This window comes from Melospiza georgiana, chromosome 12, assembly GCF_028018845.1.
Source record: "Melospiza georgiana isolate bMelGeo1 chromosome 12, bMelGeo1.pri, whole genome shotgun sequence".
Lineage (NCBI taxonomy): Eukaryota > Metazoa > Chordata > Aves > Passeriformes > Passerellidae > Melospiza > Melospiza georgiana.
This window is the reverse complement of record NC_080441.1, coordinates 6619173-6641450: the sequence shown is the minus strand read 5'-3', so window position 1 is coordinate 6641450 and position 22278 is coordinate 6619173. Positions and strand designations below refer to the sequence as shown.

The 22278-nt window shown below is 40.5% G+C and overlaps 1 protein-coding gene across 10 annotated transcripts in view; it reads right to left on the bottom strand.

Annotated features, from left to right (window-relative positions):
* Positions 1-22278, bottom strand: part of MAP7D3 (MAP7 domain containing 3) — a 42601-nt gene that overhangs the window by 7946 nt on the left and 12377 nt on the right. For 2 of the 10 annotated variants that reach the window (XM_058032465.1, XM_058032467.1), the window contains exons 2-14: positions 21585-21680; positions 20713-20793; positions 19131-19294; positions 17063-17177; positions 16124-16156; positions 11667-11771; positions 9855-9953; positions 9386-9487; positions 8201-8323; positions 6189-6334; positions 5666-5796; positions 4817-5061; positions 406-541 (exon numbers count right to left, since the gene is read on the bottom strand). In XM_058032465.1, coding sequence (XP_057888448.1) covers positions 406-541; positions 4817-5061; positions 5666-5796; positions 6189-6334; positions 8201-8323; positions 9386-9487; positions 9855-9953; positions 11667-11771; positions 16124-16156; positions 17063-17177; positions 19131-19294; positions 20713-20793; positions 21585-21680 — 1576 coding nt within the window. The remainder of the gene's footprint in view (positions 1-405; positions 542-4816; positions 5062-5665; positions 5797-6188; positions 6335-8200; positions 8324-9385; positions 9488-9854; positions 9954-11666; positions 11772-16123; positions 16157-17062; positions 17178-19130; positions 19295-20712; positions 20794-21584; positions 21681-22278) is intronic. The other 8 variants (XM_058032470.1, XM_058032466.1, XM_058032469.1 and 5 more) reach the window with 8 other exon arrangements.

Sequence of the window (22278 nt, the reverse complement as noted above, 5' to 3'; positions counted from 1 at the left end):
TCACATCACTAAAGTGAGATTTAATGTACCATCAAACCACTGCCTAAGCTGATGAAATGGAAGCTTAACACATAGAGTTTTACTCTTTCAAACCAAATACAAACAAACCAAACACAAGTGATGCACAAAGCACATTCTAGTTGTGAAACAAAAGCCCCACTGGTGTCTGGAAGGAAAAAGCAGCAGGGATTTCACAGGGACTGTGCATTACATGTGTACTGAGATATAAATTGATGTTACACACAGTAACCTGTCCCAGGTTGTTGCCAGCGCCTCTCAGCTTCAGGAACTGTATGAACATATGCAGGAACTTAAATTAAAACTTAGAAAACATATACAGCTGGATTGTCCTTTCCAACCACACCCCACCACTGAAAGCATCCCTTTCTTCCCCTCATTTGTTACCTTTCCTCTTCTTGTCTCTGAATTCTTTCTTGGTCTTCACGCTCTCTTTGCTCCCGTGCCAGACGTCGCTTCTCTGTCAGGATTTTAGCAGCTTCTTCAGCTGTGGTGGTCCCTGCTACTGTTTTGCTACCTGATTCTGCAAAGGTTAAAAGAATCTGCTGTTAGAAAGTTCCAGGAACTTAAAATGATGAAAGACGTTATCTCTGTGAGATGAGATCTTATGGCCAACTGATTCAGTATCTTTTCCATCAGTGCTCATCACAGTGATTGCATCCTTATCTGTAACAGGCCTGCAAGAGCCAAAGGGGAGCCCTGGAGATGCAGAGCCACAATATCTGACACTGAAATAGTAACAGCTCATTTCAACACTGATCCAGCCATATTCCAGATGATACACTTAAAGATACTCTCCAATTATCACAGCATTTAAAAACATGTTTCTGACAAGACACCCTCATTTCTGTAATGCTTGAACACTGATAAGAAAACTGGAAAAAATCTGCTGTAGGAAATACCTTTCACTTCCTTCTAATAAAACTGGACACACAAGACCCTAAAGAAGAAATTATCATTCTTTTATTTTTCCTTTTTCATAACATTAACATTCATGCTTTTATATTTACTGAGTATCTTAGAGTGCAAATGATCATCATTTTATCTGGCCCTGAAGGCACATACTAATGACTTCAGTAATATCACATTTCTATACATCAGCAACAAATCAATTTCCAATTTACATGGAGATTAAAACAGCTTCAACCACCAGGTGAGCAGATCTTTGCAGGTCGTGCTGTTTATGCTTTCTCATGACCTGCCTGGTGTTCATGTGTCTGAACATCAGAGGCACTATTACTAATTAACATCAGGAAAAAAGTCAAAACAGAACCATCTTGCCATCCAGCTGCTCTCAATATGTATACTGAAAGAACTCTGATTTCTATCAGGTATTCCCTAGAAATATTTCAGTTTGAATGAGATTTAAGAGCTCATCATCTGAATATTCAGAGAATCAGCTCTTGATGTCAGCAGAGCAGCAGCATCATAATGTTGGTGAGGACCTGCCTTTCTCCTGAACACTTCACAAATCAGCACATTATGTTTGCTTAACATTTATAAAGCCTTGAAATCAAGGTAATTTTAATGAACTATGACATCAGGGTTTGACCACTTGTTTTACTTCTGACCTGAAGACAAATCATTCAAAACACAATGTCATTATTAGGAACTTTAATACCTGAAAAGCTGCTTAGGCCCCATGGACACATAATCACAACCTGCAGCTGCAGGGTATAATTACACACAGCAAACTCTCAGCAGCTGAATCATGGCTGTCTTTTCTGCATAAAAATTGTTCTTGCAGTCCTAGGAAAAGCATTTCAGCACCGATGTAGTGCAGGCATAGACAGTGTTCTAACATTTAGATTTACCCAAAGCTGAGAAAACACCACCTCCCCAGACAACACATTGCTTCTCATGTGGGAAAAAGTTGCAGTCTTGTTGGTACTAACAAAAATCAGCCATGAGTGTTCCAAATTTGAACTTGGTCAAAAGGGGTCCTCCTCCTCCTGAGCAAGGAAGACCATTTTGCATTTACAAAACCATTAGCATATCTGCCTATTCAAGACAGGCAGATGCTTTTCTTCCAATATTCTGTAACTTACTAGGTTTCATTTACTGTTGCCAGTGTACAGCCATGAAGAAGTCAAAATGTCTCTCTTCCTCTGCCACATGAGTGTACTTTCTGTTCAGACTACTCACTTTTCACAGCAGAAGCCATTTTTTGTTGCACATTTGCCATCTCTCCCAGTTATATCAAATCTGGTTGACACCTAATGTCATGTTTAACCTATTTCCCCTCCTCAAAACTGAACAACCTAATGCTCAGCAAGAAGACTAAAGGTTTTAGACTTAAGTTCTAGGATTACAGCATGACAGCTTAATTATGATATCTGGATTTGACAGAAGAAAATTAGTCACAACAGAACATTGCAGATATGGAAAGAACAGGGGGAAAAAAAGAAGAAGGGATTGGGGACCTTCCCATTGCATTCTCACTTCTGCAGTTTTATTGATGATTTCCATATGGGTACTTCAATACTGTTTTCATCTCCATGTACCCCTGTACAGGCTGTTTCCATAGGGCAGGACATGAGATTGCCCAACATGATTGCTAACATGCCATAAGAAAATTCTGACAGTTTTTTACACTCAGTTTCCTTTTCCGTGTACTCCTAGTCATTCTTTTCACCAAAGGACTTCCCTCTTTGTAAGGGAAGGGGAAAGAGAGAAAGAGGCAAGAGAAACAATCTCTGAACACTGGCAAAATCTAGTACTAGCTGGATGGAGGGAAGATTCCAACAGATTTTAAGGCAAATAATTAATTCACAACTAATCTAGGAATCATATTTCAAAGCCTTCAATACCCAGATACAAAATGTGAGGCTCCATGATAGTTTATTACCTATCATCATGCATAAGGTGAGAGCTCATGAAGGAGCACTTCTTATGCTTTAAGTTGAACAAGCCTTTTAATTCTCAGAGAAGCTGCGAGAGGCTGCTGCCAGAAATGACAACTGCTCCAGTCACTGCAAAATAAAAAGTGTTTTACTGTGGAACAGTATATTGCAGGAGGAAGACACAAAAAACAAGACAAAAACTTGATTGCTGTTGACAACAGGCAAACAAGTTCAGTTTGAAGAAGAGATGGGATGAAGATACAATTGCACAAAGCTGAAAGTAGGCTAAACCTACAAGACCTAGAGACTGATTTGCCACATGCCATTCACTGGTGTGCTCTGACTTCAGAAGCTGTCTGGGACAGGGAATTGCACCAACCCATGGGTGAACTGCTGACACAGACATGTAAAATGAAAATTGTCTTGAAAACTGAAAGTAACTTCTTAAGAAAAAATATTTTTGCCTCACATAGCAATATTGCAGGGTACCAAAATGTTCCAAGAGAGAAATGAAATAATCTCTTATTTTGAAGAACATGCTCACTATTTCCTTTTGTTCTATGTGTCAAACAAAGAAGAAGAGCTTTGCCCAGCCCCAGTAGGAATCACTACAAAGATTACTATTTTGAGATTAGAAATAAACTAAAAGGAAAACAGATAAACTGGGTTAATACAGTTTCAGAAGTCAGTGTAGAGAGGAGACAGATCAGGCATCCAAGGAACAAGGACACAGCTTCTTGTTCCAGAACAACGAGAAGATACAGGACTAGGACACATTGTTATGGAGGCTTCAACCAACTGATGACATTGATCAGAAGTGATGATGCTCTGGGGCACACAAGGCATTTATCCACAGTATGGCAGCACACTGAGGGATGGATGTTCTCACTGCAAAGACAAAGGACATGACAGCAAAGACGGATGTGGAACTTTGTACAAACATCCACCTCTGACAGCCAGGCTTCCTTCCACAGGAACACATGCCCAGAGAGCTCTACCATGAGTTCTTCAGGTGAATGACACTTCATATCCAACAGAAGCCATATCACAAGGAGCCTCAGGAGTGGCAGAGAGTAGGAGCAGCCCAGGGAAGCACACAGGAACATGCAGTAACGTGCAGCAGGCACATGTTCCCACTTACCTGCTGTGTGAGGGACTCAACCCCAGCACTGCACACTGGCACTAACTTACACTCTAAAGATCCCTCCTTTTCCTGTCAAGGGTCCCCTAAGTCCTTCTGCAAAGCGTATTGCCTGCCAGACCTCATCAGCAGGCTCTCCTGGATTCTGCTGGAGATGGCAGCTGGCATTTTCCCCAGGGACAGAAGCCAGGCTCAGGGCACAATGGAGAGCACTAGAACACTAATTACTTATGTGGTACATGACTTTCCTGAATCTACCACGTTAACTTCTTAGTGTGACTTGTGAACTGATCACCCTTCACAAGGCAGCAATGATTGCACACTCACTGGAAGTGGCCAGTGGCAGCCTTCAAGCACTGAGAAAACTCACTCTCATCCTGTGGTGAACAGGAGCTGATTTTGTCCTCCAAGAAGGTCTCTACAGGAGCACTTTAAGAACCACCAGCTGAACTGAAAGACCTCTGTGTAGTTTAACTACTGACTTTACAAACCTAAGCTAGTAGATCCCTCAGCTAGAGCAGCTGAAGCCCAAAAGGCAAAGAGGATTTCTGCTTTTCTTAAAATTACAGTACAAGTAGTGATATTAACAGCTCCTGACTTAAATCCCTGAGTCAAATAAACCAACTGCTGCATTAAAATTCACATCCCAAAGTCGTATCATGAAAAACTCATGTTTTATACAAAGAACAATGAACAGCTTCTGCCTTAAAGCACCCTACCCTCCAGGGCCCTGCCTCACCAGCCAGTTGTTTCCCCACTCCGAGCACACCCTGGAGAGGCCTGGAGCAGGAGTCAGACACTGAGGAACACCCACCTTCTTTGGTCTTTGTGCTAGCTGCTCCTGTATCCCTCTCCAAGGCTGGGGAAGCACCTTGCTCTTGTCCTATTCCTTCTGTGCTCTTATCCTTTGGTTTGCTCTCTGCTTCAGTTTTCTTTTTGGTAATGTTTATAACAGTTGGTGTGAGAGATGGACGCTGGATGGGTGCTGGTTTAGAGACTGGAGTAGGAGATGGTGGCCTTTGTTTAGACACACCAGGTGAAGGTGGGCGAGTCTTCTGCCTGTTGAAATAAAGAGTATTTTTCAGAGCTGCCTGCTGAAATAAAGAGTATTTTTCAGACCTAACAATGAAAACCTCAACCACACACCTCAGAAGAGCAGTCTCCTTTGTTTAGTTTATATTACATACCTCACATTTAAAAATAAATCCACCCACAAATTACTGGTGCCTTCCCTATAAAACTCAAACCAGGATTCCAAGACACCTTGGGCACCCAGCCTTACTACCTGAGGCTAACACCAGAACAGGATTCCTGGCCCAGATCTCCATTTACTTCACATCTAGGATGAACCTTCAAGAAACTTCCTATGCTAATACTTTATTCAAAAGCTTGCAGACTTTTGTTGCTTTTAGTGCACAGACTGCAGAGAAGATTAGGGTGTGTTTTCTGCACAACAAAGGTTGAAGTAAAAGCCTCATCCCTACTATGGGAAAGGGAAATTGGACCCAAAATGAAGACATTTCTGTACAAACAATGCACAGCATAGGTCATCCAAACTCTAACAGCTCAGCTGTCTTGAGATAGGAAGAAGCCTTCATTTTGTGCTGAATACAAGGTGTTTACACACACCTGGTTGCAGGAAGGGTTTAACCTGGGCACATACCTGACTGCAGAAGGGGACGGAGGGCGCTTCACCAAATTAGCAGGAGAGGGGGATCTTCTATGGGCAGACACGGATGGAGAGGGAGGGCGCCTCAAGCCAGAACCTGGGGATGGTTTTTCTGTCTCTGATTTCTAGAAGATAGACAAACCCAAAATACTGCTGACTCTAGAATACACTGCAGACAGAGGAGCTGCTATTTCAAAAAACAAGCAAGTGGTCAACAAGACACACTTTGAATTTCCTTTATGTTCCAAAACACAGACCTGGTCTGTGTTTAACTTTTACATAAATTAAACCTTGGGAACCATAAGCAGCAAACAATATGCATTCAAGATACAAGAGAGATCAAGTACCATAAAATTCCAATTTGATTTTAATCCTCTGTATTTTTTAGGCAAATGCTATTGTACATTTCATTAATGCTTACTGAAAGCAGCAGCAAAGAGGGAAACAGGATCGCATCCTGAGCTGTTCCAACCCCCCAGTTTAACAGAAACTTAATTCCTGTGGGTTTTCAACAAACCTGGGTTGAATCAGGTGAGCTTGCATCAGATGAAGACACAGAGGACTTCAACCTGTCGATGCTGCGGCTGCGCACCGGCACTTTGGGAGCTGGGACTGGGGAACTGATGGAACTGGCTGAAGCTGAACGAGGACAGAGGTGAGATTCTATAAAAGTTAGGAATTTGACAAGACAAAACAAGAACCAAGTGCACAGCATAAGAACAGGAGAGAAGGAAGAGGGAGAAAAAGAGAAAGAGAGATTGTGTGTGTTAGAAACCATACAGGGAAACACCGCAGGCAGTGCACAGTGCAACGGGTCACAGACAGACACCACCACACAATTAGTACTTGGGAAGCAAAAGCACCAAGAATAAACACTCTGAAAGCAGCAGTCTGGAGTAGATAAAAATAAAATGCTTTTCCAAAAATGGACCAAATTTGCAGTACACCAGCATTACTTTCATTTTAATCAAGTTGCACTTGATCACAAATGCTTCAGTTTTAATGGCTTAGCATCTTTCCTGACAATTTTTTCATGAGAGGTTCAGACTTTAAGCATGTTTCCTCTACACTTAAGGAGGAAACCTCCCTTCTTTTCAAAGGTGGTGTAAAAGAAATCTATCAAGAGAAAAAGGTTAACTATTTAACTATGATACCTTTCCTACCTGAAGTGTCAATCTTCTCACATATAAGATATTGGAAGAAATTTTATCTTATTGTTTTTTTACATGATCACAGACATATAAGCACATATAGATGCAAAAATATTCTAAAGCTAGATATTGGATTCTTCGATAATTCAAATACATTGTGACAAATGCAGCACTTACTTTTGTAACTTTATGGAAAATACATTTTATTTTTGTATTTACAGCATTTGTAAATGGAGACCTGCATTCTATTTGTGCACAGGTTGTGTTAAAGCACAGGTACTTTTCTACTGAAATGAAAAAAGTACCTCTGAATAAACTTATAAAAATGTATTTTAATTCAGCAATAGGGAGTGTCATGTGCTAACAGTAACAGAAAAAAAGATGGCATTTCCCCACATGACATGAACTGAAGTATTCATGGTAAAATAAAAGCAGCACATACAACAGGTATGTAAAAATATGACTACAAACAAAAAAATAAATACTGATTATTAGACAAGGGGAACTGTGTGGAAATGTCACCATTACTGATAAGGATCAAGTAAAATGGTGTAAGATAAAAAAATAAGATGTGATTTCATACTAAAGAAGAAACAAGCAAAACTGGGAACACAAGTTGGAAGGTAAAAGAAGAGAAAGGACTCCACATTGGTTCCAGAGAAGCATTTACTGAGGCATTATTAATTAACCAGTAACAATTCCAGGACATGTGGGATGCAGCTAGGGGGGCTAGTTCCTGCAAATTCCTGCTCTAGTAAACTGAGCCCTGCTGTGGATGTATCAGGTCAATCTGGACCAACACAAAACTGCTTGAGTTAGCCAGGGTTTCTCTCTTCTATTATACCTTGACTTCTCCTATCAGCTGAACAAAACCAGCTCAGGGTTCCCTGGACTTATCTCCAGGTACTCCCACTGTCATGTTCCTGCAAGTGTTTCTTCCTCTAAAGAAATTTAAGTTTTGCACTTTGAAATTACACGTTTGCTTGTTTTGATTCTTTTTCCCTTTCGTAACCTAGTACTGCTCTAACCAGAATGTCTCAGACTGAGTTGAGGTACAAATGCAGATCTCTGTCAGTTAAAAAAACCACACACAAAATCCCCAGAATCAACACCAGCATCTGGTTCTCTCCAGAACAAGTAAACCAGCACTGGAGTTTAAAAGCCAATATTATTATATGGTTTTGTAAAGTAAACATGCAACACAGCATATGAATTGGGTATTAATGACCACAGAAAATACTGGGTAAGTAAAATTACACACAACCACGTTTAACTGTGTGATTCAGACAGAAGTGTAGCACAGTTAGCAGCTACCATCTAAGTTCTTGCTTGAAGAGCAACTGTGTAAGACTTTGAGGCTTTGGTGCCCTGCTGTTACCTGAGGGGTCCTGTCCATCAGCCAAGGTAGCAGCACTTTTACTCCTAGCTAGGGAGGCCTGTGTGGGGGCCAGCAGGCGGCTGATAATGCCACTGTCCAGGGGACTGAGCTGGGAGCGGCGAGCTGGATGACAGGAACAAACCAAAAAGGATCCAACATGAAATCGTATCATGGAAAACACAAGCAGTACAAAGCAAAGGAAGACTGAGCATTGTTGCAAATTATAACAGTTTTGGAAGAACAATACTGAAGTCATGGAGGGGGAAATTCCAGAGGAAAAGCACAGAAGGGTTAAACACTGCAATCCCTTATGTTGCACTTCTTGCCTTGCTTAGTACAAGTCGTTTTAATGTGCAGAGATTGGCACATGTACAACAGAGGTGAATGCTGAATCCAGTCAAAGTATGAGACATTTTTGACTGAGCTCTTCAGAGCTACATTCTCTAGATTGCAGCAAAGGCTGTTTTGACATAATAAACAGAAGGCTTGCAAGTCAAAGCCAGCAGTTATGGTCAAGCATTGCCTGCACACACAGATTCACACGGACAGCACCCAACATTCTCTCATACAGGAAAGATTCTGAAGCAGAAATAATTTCAACTGTTGGCAACAGCTGCTAAAAAGGAAAGTTTCAGAATTGTTAACTCAGAGGGAAAAACATGTTAGACAAGGTGCTATTCCTCAGGTTTAGGAGTAGTTCCCAGGAAGGTTATTTGTAACCTAGTGGGGAATACAGAGATCAAAAGAGACTGAAGTGAGGACAGGTTTCTTCCTTCTGCATGCACATGGTTTACTCCAGCAGCAGGAACAGAGAAGTTGCTTTTAAACTGAATAGTAAAACAGAACTTAATAAAGCAAAGGTAAGATTTAACTAAGAAGTGAACAGATGAGTGGCATTTTTACAATTTCTGTACTTCAATCTACCAGCTCTCAAACAGATTGCTTTCTTAAACAGACACATGTTGCTATCTGCTTGCAGTGCCATTTAATAAAGACAAAGGCCTTCTCAGAGGATTTTTTTTCTGTTCAGAAAAAAAAAATTAACATTTACCATTTTATCTTTAACACTGAGTAACTAAAAAGCCATTAAAAAATCCTAGAAATTTAAGAATCTAGGAAACTAGTGAAATCAAGCCTATCCAAACTTTAAAAGCTTAAAAAAAAGATTCAGTTTTATGAAACAACCACCTGGTTTTTCTTCCTTTTTCACTTTTTCTAGCTCTGGAGAGGATTGGGGTTTACTACTCATTCTACTCAAAGATGTGCTCCTCTTCTTTTCTGTTCCTCCTAGAGACCAAGCGTAAGGAAGATTATTTTTAACAAGATATGATTTTCTTAATTGCCATCCCATGCTTTGCTTTCACTAATCAGCTAAAATCATCAATGCATCATTATGAAGCACTATTTTCTCATTAGTTAAATGGTTTGGCTACCATTTGTCTACTTTCCCCCCACCCTTCCATTTTTCAAAGGAATAAGGCTGGTTTAGAGACAGTTACCCAATATCTAGCACTGCAATGTGCATAATGATATTTATGCCACAGTGCTGCATAAATGCCTGAGTGAAAATATTTATAAAGGACCTGGTTTAAAGTCATCTTTGAATATCCCATTTACTGCCTCCCAATTCTCAAAACAAACTGGTTTCTAGCACCTTTCTGTTCCACCTGCGAACCTTTGGGTGCTGACTGCTGGGAATGTGGAGAGACTTTGTTACTCAGTCTGTTTAATGAGGCACTTCTCTTTGTGGTACCTGGAAGTGAAAGTGCATGGATTAATTATGCTGAAAAGTCCAGAGGTCCCCTCCAACACCTACCCCACTGCCCTGAGAGAGAGAGAGGAATGATTAAGTTGCTTTATAATATTGAATTCTTCAGAAGCAGAAAAACTGGATCAGGGAAGAACTACTTTATAGAAAGCATTATTTATTTTATCTCTGCATGTTTCTGATCACAGCAGCAGGATGTCAGCTACAACAGATTCTTGTCTGCCCTACTGAGGCCATCCTTGTACACCTTTAAAATACATGAGAATTTTAAAAGACAATTGCTCACATTCTCTATGGGTATGAGTGAGCCTAGAATTAACACAGAACACAGTGGTAAGTGGAGATACTTCACTGATCCAGGACAAGCATCATTTTCTCATTTCCACATTCTGCTCCTTCACCCTCCCAGGCACACATGCACAACAGAAGCAATCTGGTTCATTCTGTGGCTGTATTTAATGTCCTGTGAATTTACCATTTTTTATCAAACAGACAGTTCTCTCTGAGTGTCAGATTGAGAGCACAGGATCACTCTAAGTCACCCTCTACATCCTGATCACACAGATCACTTGGAGTCCTGTCCAAATTTGTTGTATTTTAGGACACCTGAGAATATTTTCACCGAAGTGATTAAGTATTCACAAAGGATTTCAGGGTATGACAACAGATTGAAAGCAATCCCAATTAGCTGATAATTAGTCACTTCCTTTGTAAGAGGTTTAATTTGTACTTTACAACTCTGCTTCTGACTCATATCCAGAGCTGAACCCTGCAGACACATAATATATAAATATAATTTAAAATCACAAGCAGCCTCCAGTGACTCAGAGCCCCTGCCAGTATAAATACAGTCACTGATTTCCCCACCAGGCACAGAGGGGATGAGCACAAATTTTTCTGCTGCATCACCTTCCAACACGAACCAGCAAAATCACCTTTAGCTGTGTCTGTGTCAGGGATTCTTTTAGCTCAGTTTGCTTGATCAGAGGCTGCAGATTGGCAGAACACTGCAGCACAGACCTAGCTGAATCTGCTTTTGTATTAAACAGCTTTTAGCTTATTCATCATTTTAGACAAACAAAAAAGCAAAAGCAAAATCCTCCATATCTGTGATATAGGCAGGTTCATATGAAACTCTGGGAAGAATCCAAGTAAGAAAATCTCATGCTAAAACAAGTCAAAATATGTGCTCCTACAAATAGTTTTTATCTTAACAAGTATATTAGGACAATTCCTTGCCAAAATTGATTTTTTTCCATCCCATTGGCAATCAAATGACTGAAGCTGTCTAACAGAACAAGGCAAACTTTATTTTTGTACTGTTTCTATTTTGCTGAAATTTTAGGGTGTGAATTAAGCATGCAAATCCATAGAGATGATGGGAAATTATCTGTGAATCATTCAGCAAGATTTGACTTTAGTAACAGAATTACAGAAATAAAAAATAAAAAAAAACAGCAGTTTTTACCATTTTTACCATTGCTCTTCTTCTCTAACAGAGATCACACCAACTGGGTCAAAGCCCTGACCAGTCAGGCTGGATTAACAAATTGCATGAAATGCATCTGAGATCAAAATACGAAGTGAGTCACACAGCAGGGGAGGAGGGAGGAGTTCTCATTCCACCTCCTGTCTCCTCCCCAGGCGCAGCTGAGCAGTGCCCTGCTCCCTCCCAGCACCCCACACATCCCCACTCACCTCGATCTGAGGCATTTAACTGAGCTGCAGATGACGAGGACAGGCCTTTGCTCACGGCAGCCTCTGCCTGTTTGAGGTTGGCTGTGGAGGGCGAGCGTTTGCTGGCTGTGGAGAGAGGTGAAAACTTGAGAACCTGCCCTCAATCTGAGCCTCCCACACCTTGCTGAGAGCTCACTCTCCAAGTATTACATCCTGAAAGCTATTTCTGCTTTTGTTTGATGACAAATACAAAATTTTGTTTTCCTTTGAACAGGCTTGATACCATTAGCACCAGCTGAGACAGGCACAGAAAAGGCAGAGTTTAGGGGAGTCATGCCAGGATTTATGCATATGTGTGCAAAAAAGGGATTTTTAAACCCCGTGCCCCTAACATGTAAAGACAAAAGCTACTGAGGTTGTCTGCTGTTATCAGACTGGCAAGACACAGAAAATAACAACAAAATCTGGAAAATTTCTTTCTTCATTCCTGCCACATAGGTATGTCAAAACAGTTTTTTAATCACTAGTTAATACATCCAAACCAAAACAAATTATTTTGGAGGAATAAAACCAAGTCGTGAGGAAAGGCAAGAAAGCATTCCTGATTGCTGTATTTTAGAAACTGCCAATTTTTCTCTAAAAGCTACTCTTCAGTTAAAGTTTCCTATCAAATCTGCAATTTTTCAGAAAAAAATTGCCACATGAGGCATTAATTTTTTTTTGTATGTGTATACAGATATATATACATGGATAAAAATCGCATCTCGTGTGGCAGAACTGAAAGTTTTTTACAAGGCAGATAAATAGATACCTTCTTTTTAATTTCAAATAATGTGCTTTCAGGATGAACACTACTCCAGAGTGTGAAAGCCTTGGAAAAGCATATACCTGTTGCTATAGAAACTCAATAAGCAGAAAACATTAATGTACACAGAGTGGTGCAGACCAGCACAACAAACACACAAAATTCTACACATCTAATACAAGTAACCAATTTTACTGACACACTGCACAGCAAAGATGATTAATCTGAACTCATTAGTGCATAAATACCAAAGGACACAGCAGCACTACTCACCACAGAGGCAATATCTTTTCCCTTTGCCAGCTTGCTACAACAGCCCCTTACAGCCAGAGCCAGGACATGAGGATTCCTATGGACAGCCCTATGGGAAGCTCTTGGGACAGTGGAAAAGAGCACAGTCCCCATGGGATAACAGGGAGATCTACCAAATCCAGTTTAGAAATAAAGATCTGAGCTTAGTGCATGCTTCCCCAACATATTAAAAAGAAGAAGAAAAAAAAGGGAGCATTTTATGAATGGAGTCTGAGAACTGGGATAACTAAACAGCCTTAAGAGGTTTTATATATGAAAATGAGGAAGCTCATAATTCATGTATTCAGTGCGTTTGAAGGGGAAGGCTACCCTCTAGTGTCTGCTCTTTAAAGGAAATCCTGGCTCCTGACTGAACTCAGCTGAGTCCAAGGCCTCCAAACATCACAGAGACACTTCACACAGATTTCTCTTGGTTCAATTTAGCACTTCGGCACTTGTATGAAATCTGAGATTTGGTCTATCACCTACTGGGACCCAGCTACAGAGGTCAATGCTTTTTCAATCAATACATTTGCATGATCAGATGGCCTCAACTTCTTCCCTATTTCATTCACAGAACAAATTCTGCAGACTTTAAAGTTCCTTTCTCTAGAAAAAAAAAGCTTTAGAAGACAGGCAGGATATTCCTGCCTCCATCAAGGGGTTTGAAATGCAAGAAGCACACAGCCCACGTGACACCAACTTCTCTATTTTTCTAATGGAAGGGGGAAAGCAAACTGCAGCAGCAGAGCTGAAGAAAGCACATGTCTGCCATGCAGCAGGACTTGGAACTGGGCAAGGAGCTGGGAAACATGGGATCTTAGGAAAATCAGAGGAGGAGCTTCCAATCCTCGCAGGATTTCACTGAGAGAGGGTGCTGCAGCATTGCCTGAGGCTGGGTAACATTAGGCTACATGAAATAAGATCAGCTGTCTCTCACTTCCTCCCAAATTTCTACTAGGACAAGGAAGCTCTTTATTTAGCAAGGAGAGGCTCTGGCAGCCCCATTTCTATTCTAATTGCATGTCTCCAGTCCTGATGCACCTGAACCTCTTGTTCTGCTCAGCAGGCACCACTAAAACACCCCTTTAGCAGGGCTGTCATCAAAGATGCTTTATTGCACAGCCTGGCCATTTCTCCTGGCAGACCCACACCCTGCCTGCTTCATCTCAGCACTGACAGCAATGCCATTAATGTAACACTTGACTCTGGGGCTTTCATCCCTTTTTACATTTCTCCATCAGCAGGATCCCTGCTGTGGTCTCATGAATCACACTCAGCATCCCACAGAAGTGCTGATGGCTGGGGAAATGTTCCATTACATGGGCTTCACTTTCCAGAGAAAACTATCACCCAAAACCTCTGCTCTGCCGCTCAATGTTCCTCAATATTACTGTTGACACACCCTGTTCATGGAAGACATATCTGATTCTGCATTTTTTTTTGCACAGCACTACAATAGATAAGAATGCCTTTTGTCCTAAAATATTTAAAGAATATTTGAAATCAGTTCCCCAAATGGTTCTCATTTCAAGAAATGGGGATTTAATCCCAAATCTGCCACAGAATTTGACAGTGGAAATATAATATTGCATTGAAATTTGCTCCAGACATGCAGTTAGAGAAGATGCAGTATTCAGCCACAATGATGTAATGGACTAGAGCTCATATGGTGTCATTTTTCAGAGTAAAAAGAAAAGGTAATTGTTGACCTTCCAGAAAATACACAAATATAAAGCAAAATGGACCATATAAGGATTTTTTAGAAAGACAGCTGGACTTAAATATCCCACACGGCTTAGGAAGATTTTAAATAATAAAGTAACGAGTTCTCAAAGTTAAAAGGAACAACCCTGAAATAGGAATAAATATGAGAAATGTAAAACCAGTCATGGTTCCACATTATCCACCCCACACATCATAGCTTCATGTTTGAAACATTAACATAAAATCAAACACAATTTTCAAACAATGTGGGTGCACAAGGGTTTGCCTAGGACATTGCATTACCTGTTTATCTCCATAGCAATTTTTTTCCAGATTGGTGCCAAGTTACCCAAATTGATCTACTGCTGCTGAACTATCTACATAGTTATTTTATGATGCATAAATCACAGTTTAAACACTTATTATTATATCAGGAGCATTTGTGTTGGAGGATATTTTATCTTAAATGTGCTTCAGCAGCACTGAAGATCTTCCTCCACAATGCAAAGAACAGACAAAGCTCATTTCCTCACACAAATCAGGAGAGAGCAAAGAACATTATTTTGTGCTTGTTAGTAGAATAAAACCCAGTGCTTCCTTAAACATGTAGGACAAATGTGATTTCCCAGTTTCAAGGTTAAATGATACTTGGTAGTGTGAGATAGTGAATGGATTTATCTATGTATCCAAGGAAAACATGTAAAATAGATAAACTAACCCAGCCAAACTGGATGATTTTGGAGAAAATCAGGGGCTCATGATGAGCAGGGCAAGGGAGGAGAAAAGTTAACTAAAATACACATGCTTCTGCTGTGTTGCCAGAGTAGTTAAACCATGCTCAGTCAGATCAGACCTCAGTGCATTTTCAAGTCTCACTTGTGTGTGTCACAAACAGCTGCACTGCATTAGTAATGTTGTGGGCACGCACAGACTGCCAGGACTCAGACTCAGCTGGGTCTCAGCTGAGAGTTTTCATCCCAATCTAGCTACAGGAAGTAATTCTGCTTATTAAACATTTGTATCAGTGATCCAAAGCATTTCTATGAATGGCCCAGTCTGTAAACTGGAAAGTGCCAGAAATCCAATGAAAGCACATTTCATGTACAGAATTATCTTTAGGTAACTGGGACAGCTCTGATTTTGCAATACCCTTCATGGGAAAAGTATCAAACTGCTCAAGAGACCCATTCCCTTTCAAAAAGTTTCACTAAAATATCTTTGATTTTGCAAATGTGACTTCAACTGCTGGTATACGAAAGCAAGAGGGAAACAAACCAAGACCTACCATGCACTTTCTGCAAAGCAATGAGAGTCTGAAACTGCCCTTAAACCCTCCAAACACCATTGAACTAATTTATGTTCAAATACATGCCCATAGAAATTTCTCTTCTCCCTGTGCTGTATCCAGATCTCTTTAAAAACCCAAATGCATGTAGCCTTTCCCTGAGAATTCCCTCAGCATGCCATGACTTAAGCTGTAGTTGAATTAGCTGGGAGGGATAGCCAAAATGAGGGGGGCTGCTTTCTACTTAGGGATCACATTTGTTGCACAGCTGGCCAAGATCCAGGAAAAGATCTAAAGAAGATGGTTTTCCTTAGTGTGAGAAGAACTCAAGCCTCAAAGGTTAGTAGAGAGTGTAAAATAACAGAAAAAGAAAATTTTATAAATCTATACCACCAGTTTCACCTTCATCAGTGCTCTGTTGTTCTGTAGAAGAAGAAGGTTTGTAAGTGAAGTCATGAGGTCAAATAGCAAAAAAATGCAAATTAACCACAAATTGGGGATGCTGCATATCAATATCAAAGCACTTTCAAACATGTTACAAACACACACTCAAGCTGACAGAAAATGACAGTACCACACTCCGTACAATTCCACCAATATAGAGGATATGCTGAACTAAAGCATTTTTGATTTATTTTATTCTTGGCCAGTAACTTATGTTATTTATTGGTGGTTAGGTAGTGCATGAAAAGATCCCTTCCACTGCAATCTTTATTTGCTGGTCTGATTTCAGAATGTTTACAAGCAGAAATAGTTAATTGTGGAACAGCAAATTATCTCAGTTCAAATTAAGGACTGTTAAAATGCATCACCTAATCCAGAACAGAATTCATGTTCCAAGAAGCTTGGACTGTCCACTGCATATCCTTACCCATTACTGGGCATTCAAATGATCAGTCAGCATTCTGTAACTCCAAGGGTGTGTTTTAAACATTTTAGATGTGATACTAGAGGACAACTGGGTACTTTTGGTTTCATCACCAATCCCAGCACTCCATTACATGAACTGCATTTGAAGGATTCTGAATTATCTCAGTATTACAGATCATGATTCCCCTTGGCTGATGTTTGAGGGCTGGCAGTGCTGTCACGTGCTGTATCTCCCACGGAGCTTCTCTCCAGCTCTTCCCAAGGTCAGAAATAGCTCTGAGTCTGAGCAGCATTTCAGGGCAAGTACAGATATGACACCTCCCAGGAGCTACCCACAGATCCTGCTTTCAGATCCCAGATAGGAAAGGATGCCCAGGTCCCTGTGAACAGTGCTCCACCTGCCAGTGTTCACACAGAATATTCCATTATTTCAGTCCTACTAAACCCAGTACTGCTTACCTGTTTTGCCTTCTGAGTCTGGAGTTACAGACCCCCCCCATGACCATCTCTTCTGTCGTGTTTCCAGGCGCTGACTCCGCTCCAAGGTGCGGTGCAGAACTGCTTCATAGCGCTCCTACCAAACAACAGCTCCATGAAGCTTCACTGCTAACCACAGCCATGCCAGGGAACAAAATACAGACCCCCTCCCATCCCCAGTATGATTTATAATCTGTTTTACCAGGCTGCTGTTACAAAAATTATCATGCAAAGAATGCTGGAGGTAATTAATGGCTTCAAAACACTGCAAACATGATTAGGTTGAGCTAAAGCACAGATAATCTATTCTACTCTTTACTTAAAATAGCCACCAAACAGATTTCCTATTCAGTAAACAGCACTACTTATTTTCTAAATAGGGATGAACCCCAAAGTGAGCAAAAGTAATCTGTTACCCTTGAAATTATTTATATCATCAAGTTATTTCTAAAAGGTGATAAAAATTCTCCATTATAAAATACCAAGTATAAAGTCAGAACTGTAAAAATAATGACCCAGGTCCTAACAGACACTGACAGAATGAGAGATGTGATGAAATCAGAAACAGCAAGACAAGAAGGCAAAAGTACAATAGAAGACCAATCAACTTCAGGCCTCAGCAGCCATTGCTGACAGGACAAAGGGGGCTGAAAGAAGCTTTTGCTGCTGTCTCCAGAACCAGTAACTGCCAGCAGGGGAGCTTCAGCTCTTGTGCATAAGATGAACTGTGCTGGACTCTTTCTTGCCAGCCAGGTTTCCACACGTGTCAACAACACATTTCTCTTGTGGAATAGTTATATCCCAAGTGATCTTTTGCAGCAGTATTTTCTGCAGATACACTGCAGTAAGATGTCAAGGGAACTCATTATACAGTCATTTCTCCCACTTGGGGACACTAGACTTTCACCTCCTTTCAACACCATTTCACCACACAAACTGAAGAAGTCACCATGCAAAACACACAATGTAAACCTGAAAGGAAGAGAGGATTCTGCTCACTGGTAAAAGATAAAACTAAAAGTTTTTGTTTGAAATATAGAGCTTAGTTCCCCTCTGTTAGAGAAACCTGAACTAGAGTTTACCTAAGGTGCCAAAGTACCCAGACATTATGTAATCTGTAGATTGTATTTCCATGGAGGTATCTGCAGTGCAGCAATTCTTCAGTCAGAGTTAAAGGCATAGGCTTCACTTTAAAAATGACAGAAATGAGCTGAAGACCTCAATACAGTGAGCTCAGAGATATGCAGAATACCTGAGGAGCAGGGGGGAGACAGGTATCTGAATCCTCACCACAGCTAGTGGTCTTCAAGATTTTTAGAACCACTCCCTTTTCCACAGTATTTGCTACTGTGCTACTGCTCCTCCCTTATTAGAAGATTAACTAAACAAGACCGGGCTGAAAAAGCTAACAATAAGAACTTGCACATTTAATATGCACTAACAGAGCTACTTGTCAAAAGGATGGAATAACTTCATGTATTTATTTCTGCTGTCAGCTTCTATCCATTGAGTAAGTCCCAAACTCAAATTCTGCTCTGCCTGTCCATGTGCAGTCAGAGCAAAGGCCAGTGAGAACAGACACCACACAGTTCAAAGCAGCAAATGACAAATACACAGATAACATCAGCACCTTTCATCATACAGGAATGAATTCTGGTTTAGAAGAATTAAGAGAATGTGAGTCTCAGGCCACAGCAGGGCTCCAAGAGAAGTCTAAGATCTGTCACCCACACTGATTTACAGAGAGACTCTACAGGTGCTCTGAAGGTATCTGGAAATATAGGAATATGGGGTGGGGGTTTTGCTCATGTGAAAAGAGCCAGTGGTCAAACAGCCACAGCTCCTGAAGTCCTGAGTGCCTCAGCTACAGCCAAAGCTCCATGGGGAAGGTGGACATGTGCCTACATAGCCCACTGTAGATGTGGAAAATACTTTTATGTTCTAACACATTCATCATCTCCCTGAGTTTCTCATTCACAGCACTTCAGAGCATGGTAATGTAGGAAAACAATGTAGTTCTTGTAAACTATGGAACTTTGATGTGTGTTACCTTTTCCTCCTCTATTTTTTGTTTCCTCTTCTCTTCTACTGCTGCCCTCCGTTGTTCCTCTTTTTGCTTCATTTCTTTTAGCTTTCTCTGCCTTTCTTCTAACTGTTTTTCATACTGGAGTTTTGCTTTTCTCTCCTTTTCAAGGATTTGTGTCTCTTTGGCAGCTGTAAGAATATTTTACAGAAAAAATTAAAATCAAACTTAGCCATTCATGGATACTGCAATGCAACTTACAAGCAAGAGACTATCCAAGCAGAATTCTTACCACCTGAAGTGAAAATGTACAGGAAGATGAGCTTGCAGAGGTGACAACAAACAACAGACTCATCTTTAATTCTGTCCCCAGGCTGGAAGTGGAATTAGAACTTTGCCTGCTACTAGGCTTTACTGTCTAGACAGGAATATCAGGATATGTATATTCCCTAAATTAAGCATACACCTTTCTTATCAACATAATAGTGATGTCTCTGTAAGGAAGCTGTAAATTAAAAATCAAAAAGCAGAATTTTCTATGTTGTAGCTTTTTTTTAAAGAACAAAATATAATAGTATTTAAGGCACTGAATGACAAGATGGGAAGACCCTACAGTTCCTGCATCAGAGTTCAAAATAGTTCTATCACAATTCCCTGCAGCCTCCAGCAAGAAACAGCTGTGTGCAGTTCAACAGGAAGCCTCAGGTCCTGTGACACAAAGCTAGAATGCACAGAGAGTATTTTCCATGGCCAGACAGATGAAATGAACCAAGAGACAAGTTAATCACACCAACAATTCACAGGCAGCATCTACACATAGGGCCTCCAAAATATTTCTGAATTTTATATGTGTCATAATACTACCCTGTTCTCATATTAGGATAACACAATAATTCCTGTTGTTGTGGGTTTTTGCTTTTATGTTGAGAAACAGACACACAGCTCAGAGAGACATCTCTCCTCACAAGCTGGGAGCCCAAGGCCCAGCACTGCAGGGCACACTGTGACCCTTTCATCTCCTGCTACACACACACATGCACTGATTCACATCACAAACAGCACAAAGCTGGGTGAGAGCTTCCTGCTGTTATCTAGTTCAGATTCCCAGCTAAGATAAAGTGTATACTGCTGACACTTCAATGCAGGAGTCATTTCAGTGTGCTGGGAAACAAGGGAAGCAGTGTTCAAGGCAAACAAGCCATTCAAGTAGCTAAATCTTTTTTTGTTTTCTCTGAATCAGCATTCTCCAAACATCAGTTTTCAGGGCTATAGGAAGGAGTTCTAAGCTAAAGGTTCTATTTTCCAAAGTGGTTTTGTTAAGGCTTTCAGTAAGGAATTAGCAAAATTTGCTGGGTGGTCATTAAGAAATGGAAGGTCAGAAGTGACACAGAGCTTGAACAAGCTACAACTCTCTACAGTGTTCTCCTCTCAAATCAAAACCTTCTTCATTCAGGTTCACAGATGGACACTGATGCAAGACCAAGAGCAGACCCTGTCTCTTGTCCCCAGCAAGCTGACAAAAAGTGACAAAACATGGAGTAAGTGGGACAGTAAATCCTTTAAGAGAAACATTTTAGAAAATGATATTTTAAGTGAAACATGAAAATACCATGTTGCTTTTCCCGCTCTTCTCTCCGCTCCCTGGCCAGCCTTTGCCTTTCTTCTGTTCTTAGCATGGAACCATCTATCACTGTCAAAACAAAAATTGAAGACACATAATTGTCAATGATTTTGAACATTCAAATTTAAATAAAATGTCAAAAGTTTTCCCTATCAAAAGGAGAATGAAACTTCCTGAGAGATGCCCACACCACCAAATCACTGCACACTCTATTTAGAGATAAAAGACACCATCTGAAAAATTCACAGAAAGCTGAACATCCCCCTCTTCCCTCTTTCCATTCCCTCACAATTCTATTTTTAACAGGTGCAAGAGAAAGCAGACATCATATTAAAGGCTCAATAGGTACAGGCAAAGAAAAGCCTAAGTCAGACATGTGAGAACATACCCTATTCCAAATTCAGCCTGATCCTCATTCTTGTACATATTAACTCCCATGAACAAGAATGACAGGAATTTAGGAAAATGTCATCTGGGAACAGATAGTTCACCTGTCATTACAAATTCAGAGCACTGCAGGACAGCTCATTTGCAGACTAAGCAGAACCAAGACTTCAGCAGTCTTTGCAGGTATAAAAACTTGAATTTCAGCAAGAAGTGAGCTGGTAACTTGCCCAGTTACCATCATTTATCTTTGCTGTCATGCCCTGCTTACAAGACAGGCAACACCAACTGAACTCTGAGCCAGTGAAAAACAGAAACCTGTCATCAAAACCAGACCTACAAACCATTTACCAGGTGCCCTGATGCCTCCTGAAGAAAGAGCACCAAACTTTTCTCTAAATATGTTCTTTTCAACCCCTAGTAACCCTCCCTTGTGAGCCCAGCACTTCATTAAGAGCAATGACCTGTAATTATACCTGGTTTAGTTGCTGTCTTTATTGAGGTCTGGACTGTGAGAGGGCTAATGCCACTTTGGCTTCTTCTTTCTTCTGCTATGGCTTGGGCTGCAGCAACTGTGAGAAAGAATCAATCCACATTAATAGAAGCTCTACAACTGAAACTCATGAAAGAAATATCCAAAATAAATACATAAAATTCTACTTGAGGTCGCTGATGCTTTTATTAAATAGCTAACTGGGGGCTGCTCAACTTGTGAGGAAAAATTTGTCATGAGACTTGAGACCTGGCAAAGCATTTTGTTGTAAAAACATTTATCAAACCTTATGTTTTAAGACTACAGAGTTTCAAAGATCAAACCTATTTAATAACACTTCCAAAACAAACTCCATTATTTTGCAAAGCTGTATGTGACTTACACTTAATAACAGAAACTCTTTGCTGCCACATGAGCATTTGTGGGCTGCACACATGTATGTAAAAACCCAGCAGCACTACTAGAATCATGTTCTGATGAGACCCAAGCAGGGAGAGGTCTATGAAGACCTGTCATTACCTCATGACATGAAAGACAAAGGGGATTAGCTGCATAAAGTAAACCACTGAGGGAGGCTTACAACATACTTCTGAAACAAGAGCTTCAAAAATAAATTTTAATTATAAATTAGACTCCAAAACAGTAAATTGAGCATTTGTGCAGAGACTCATTCACAT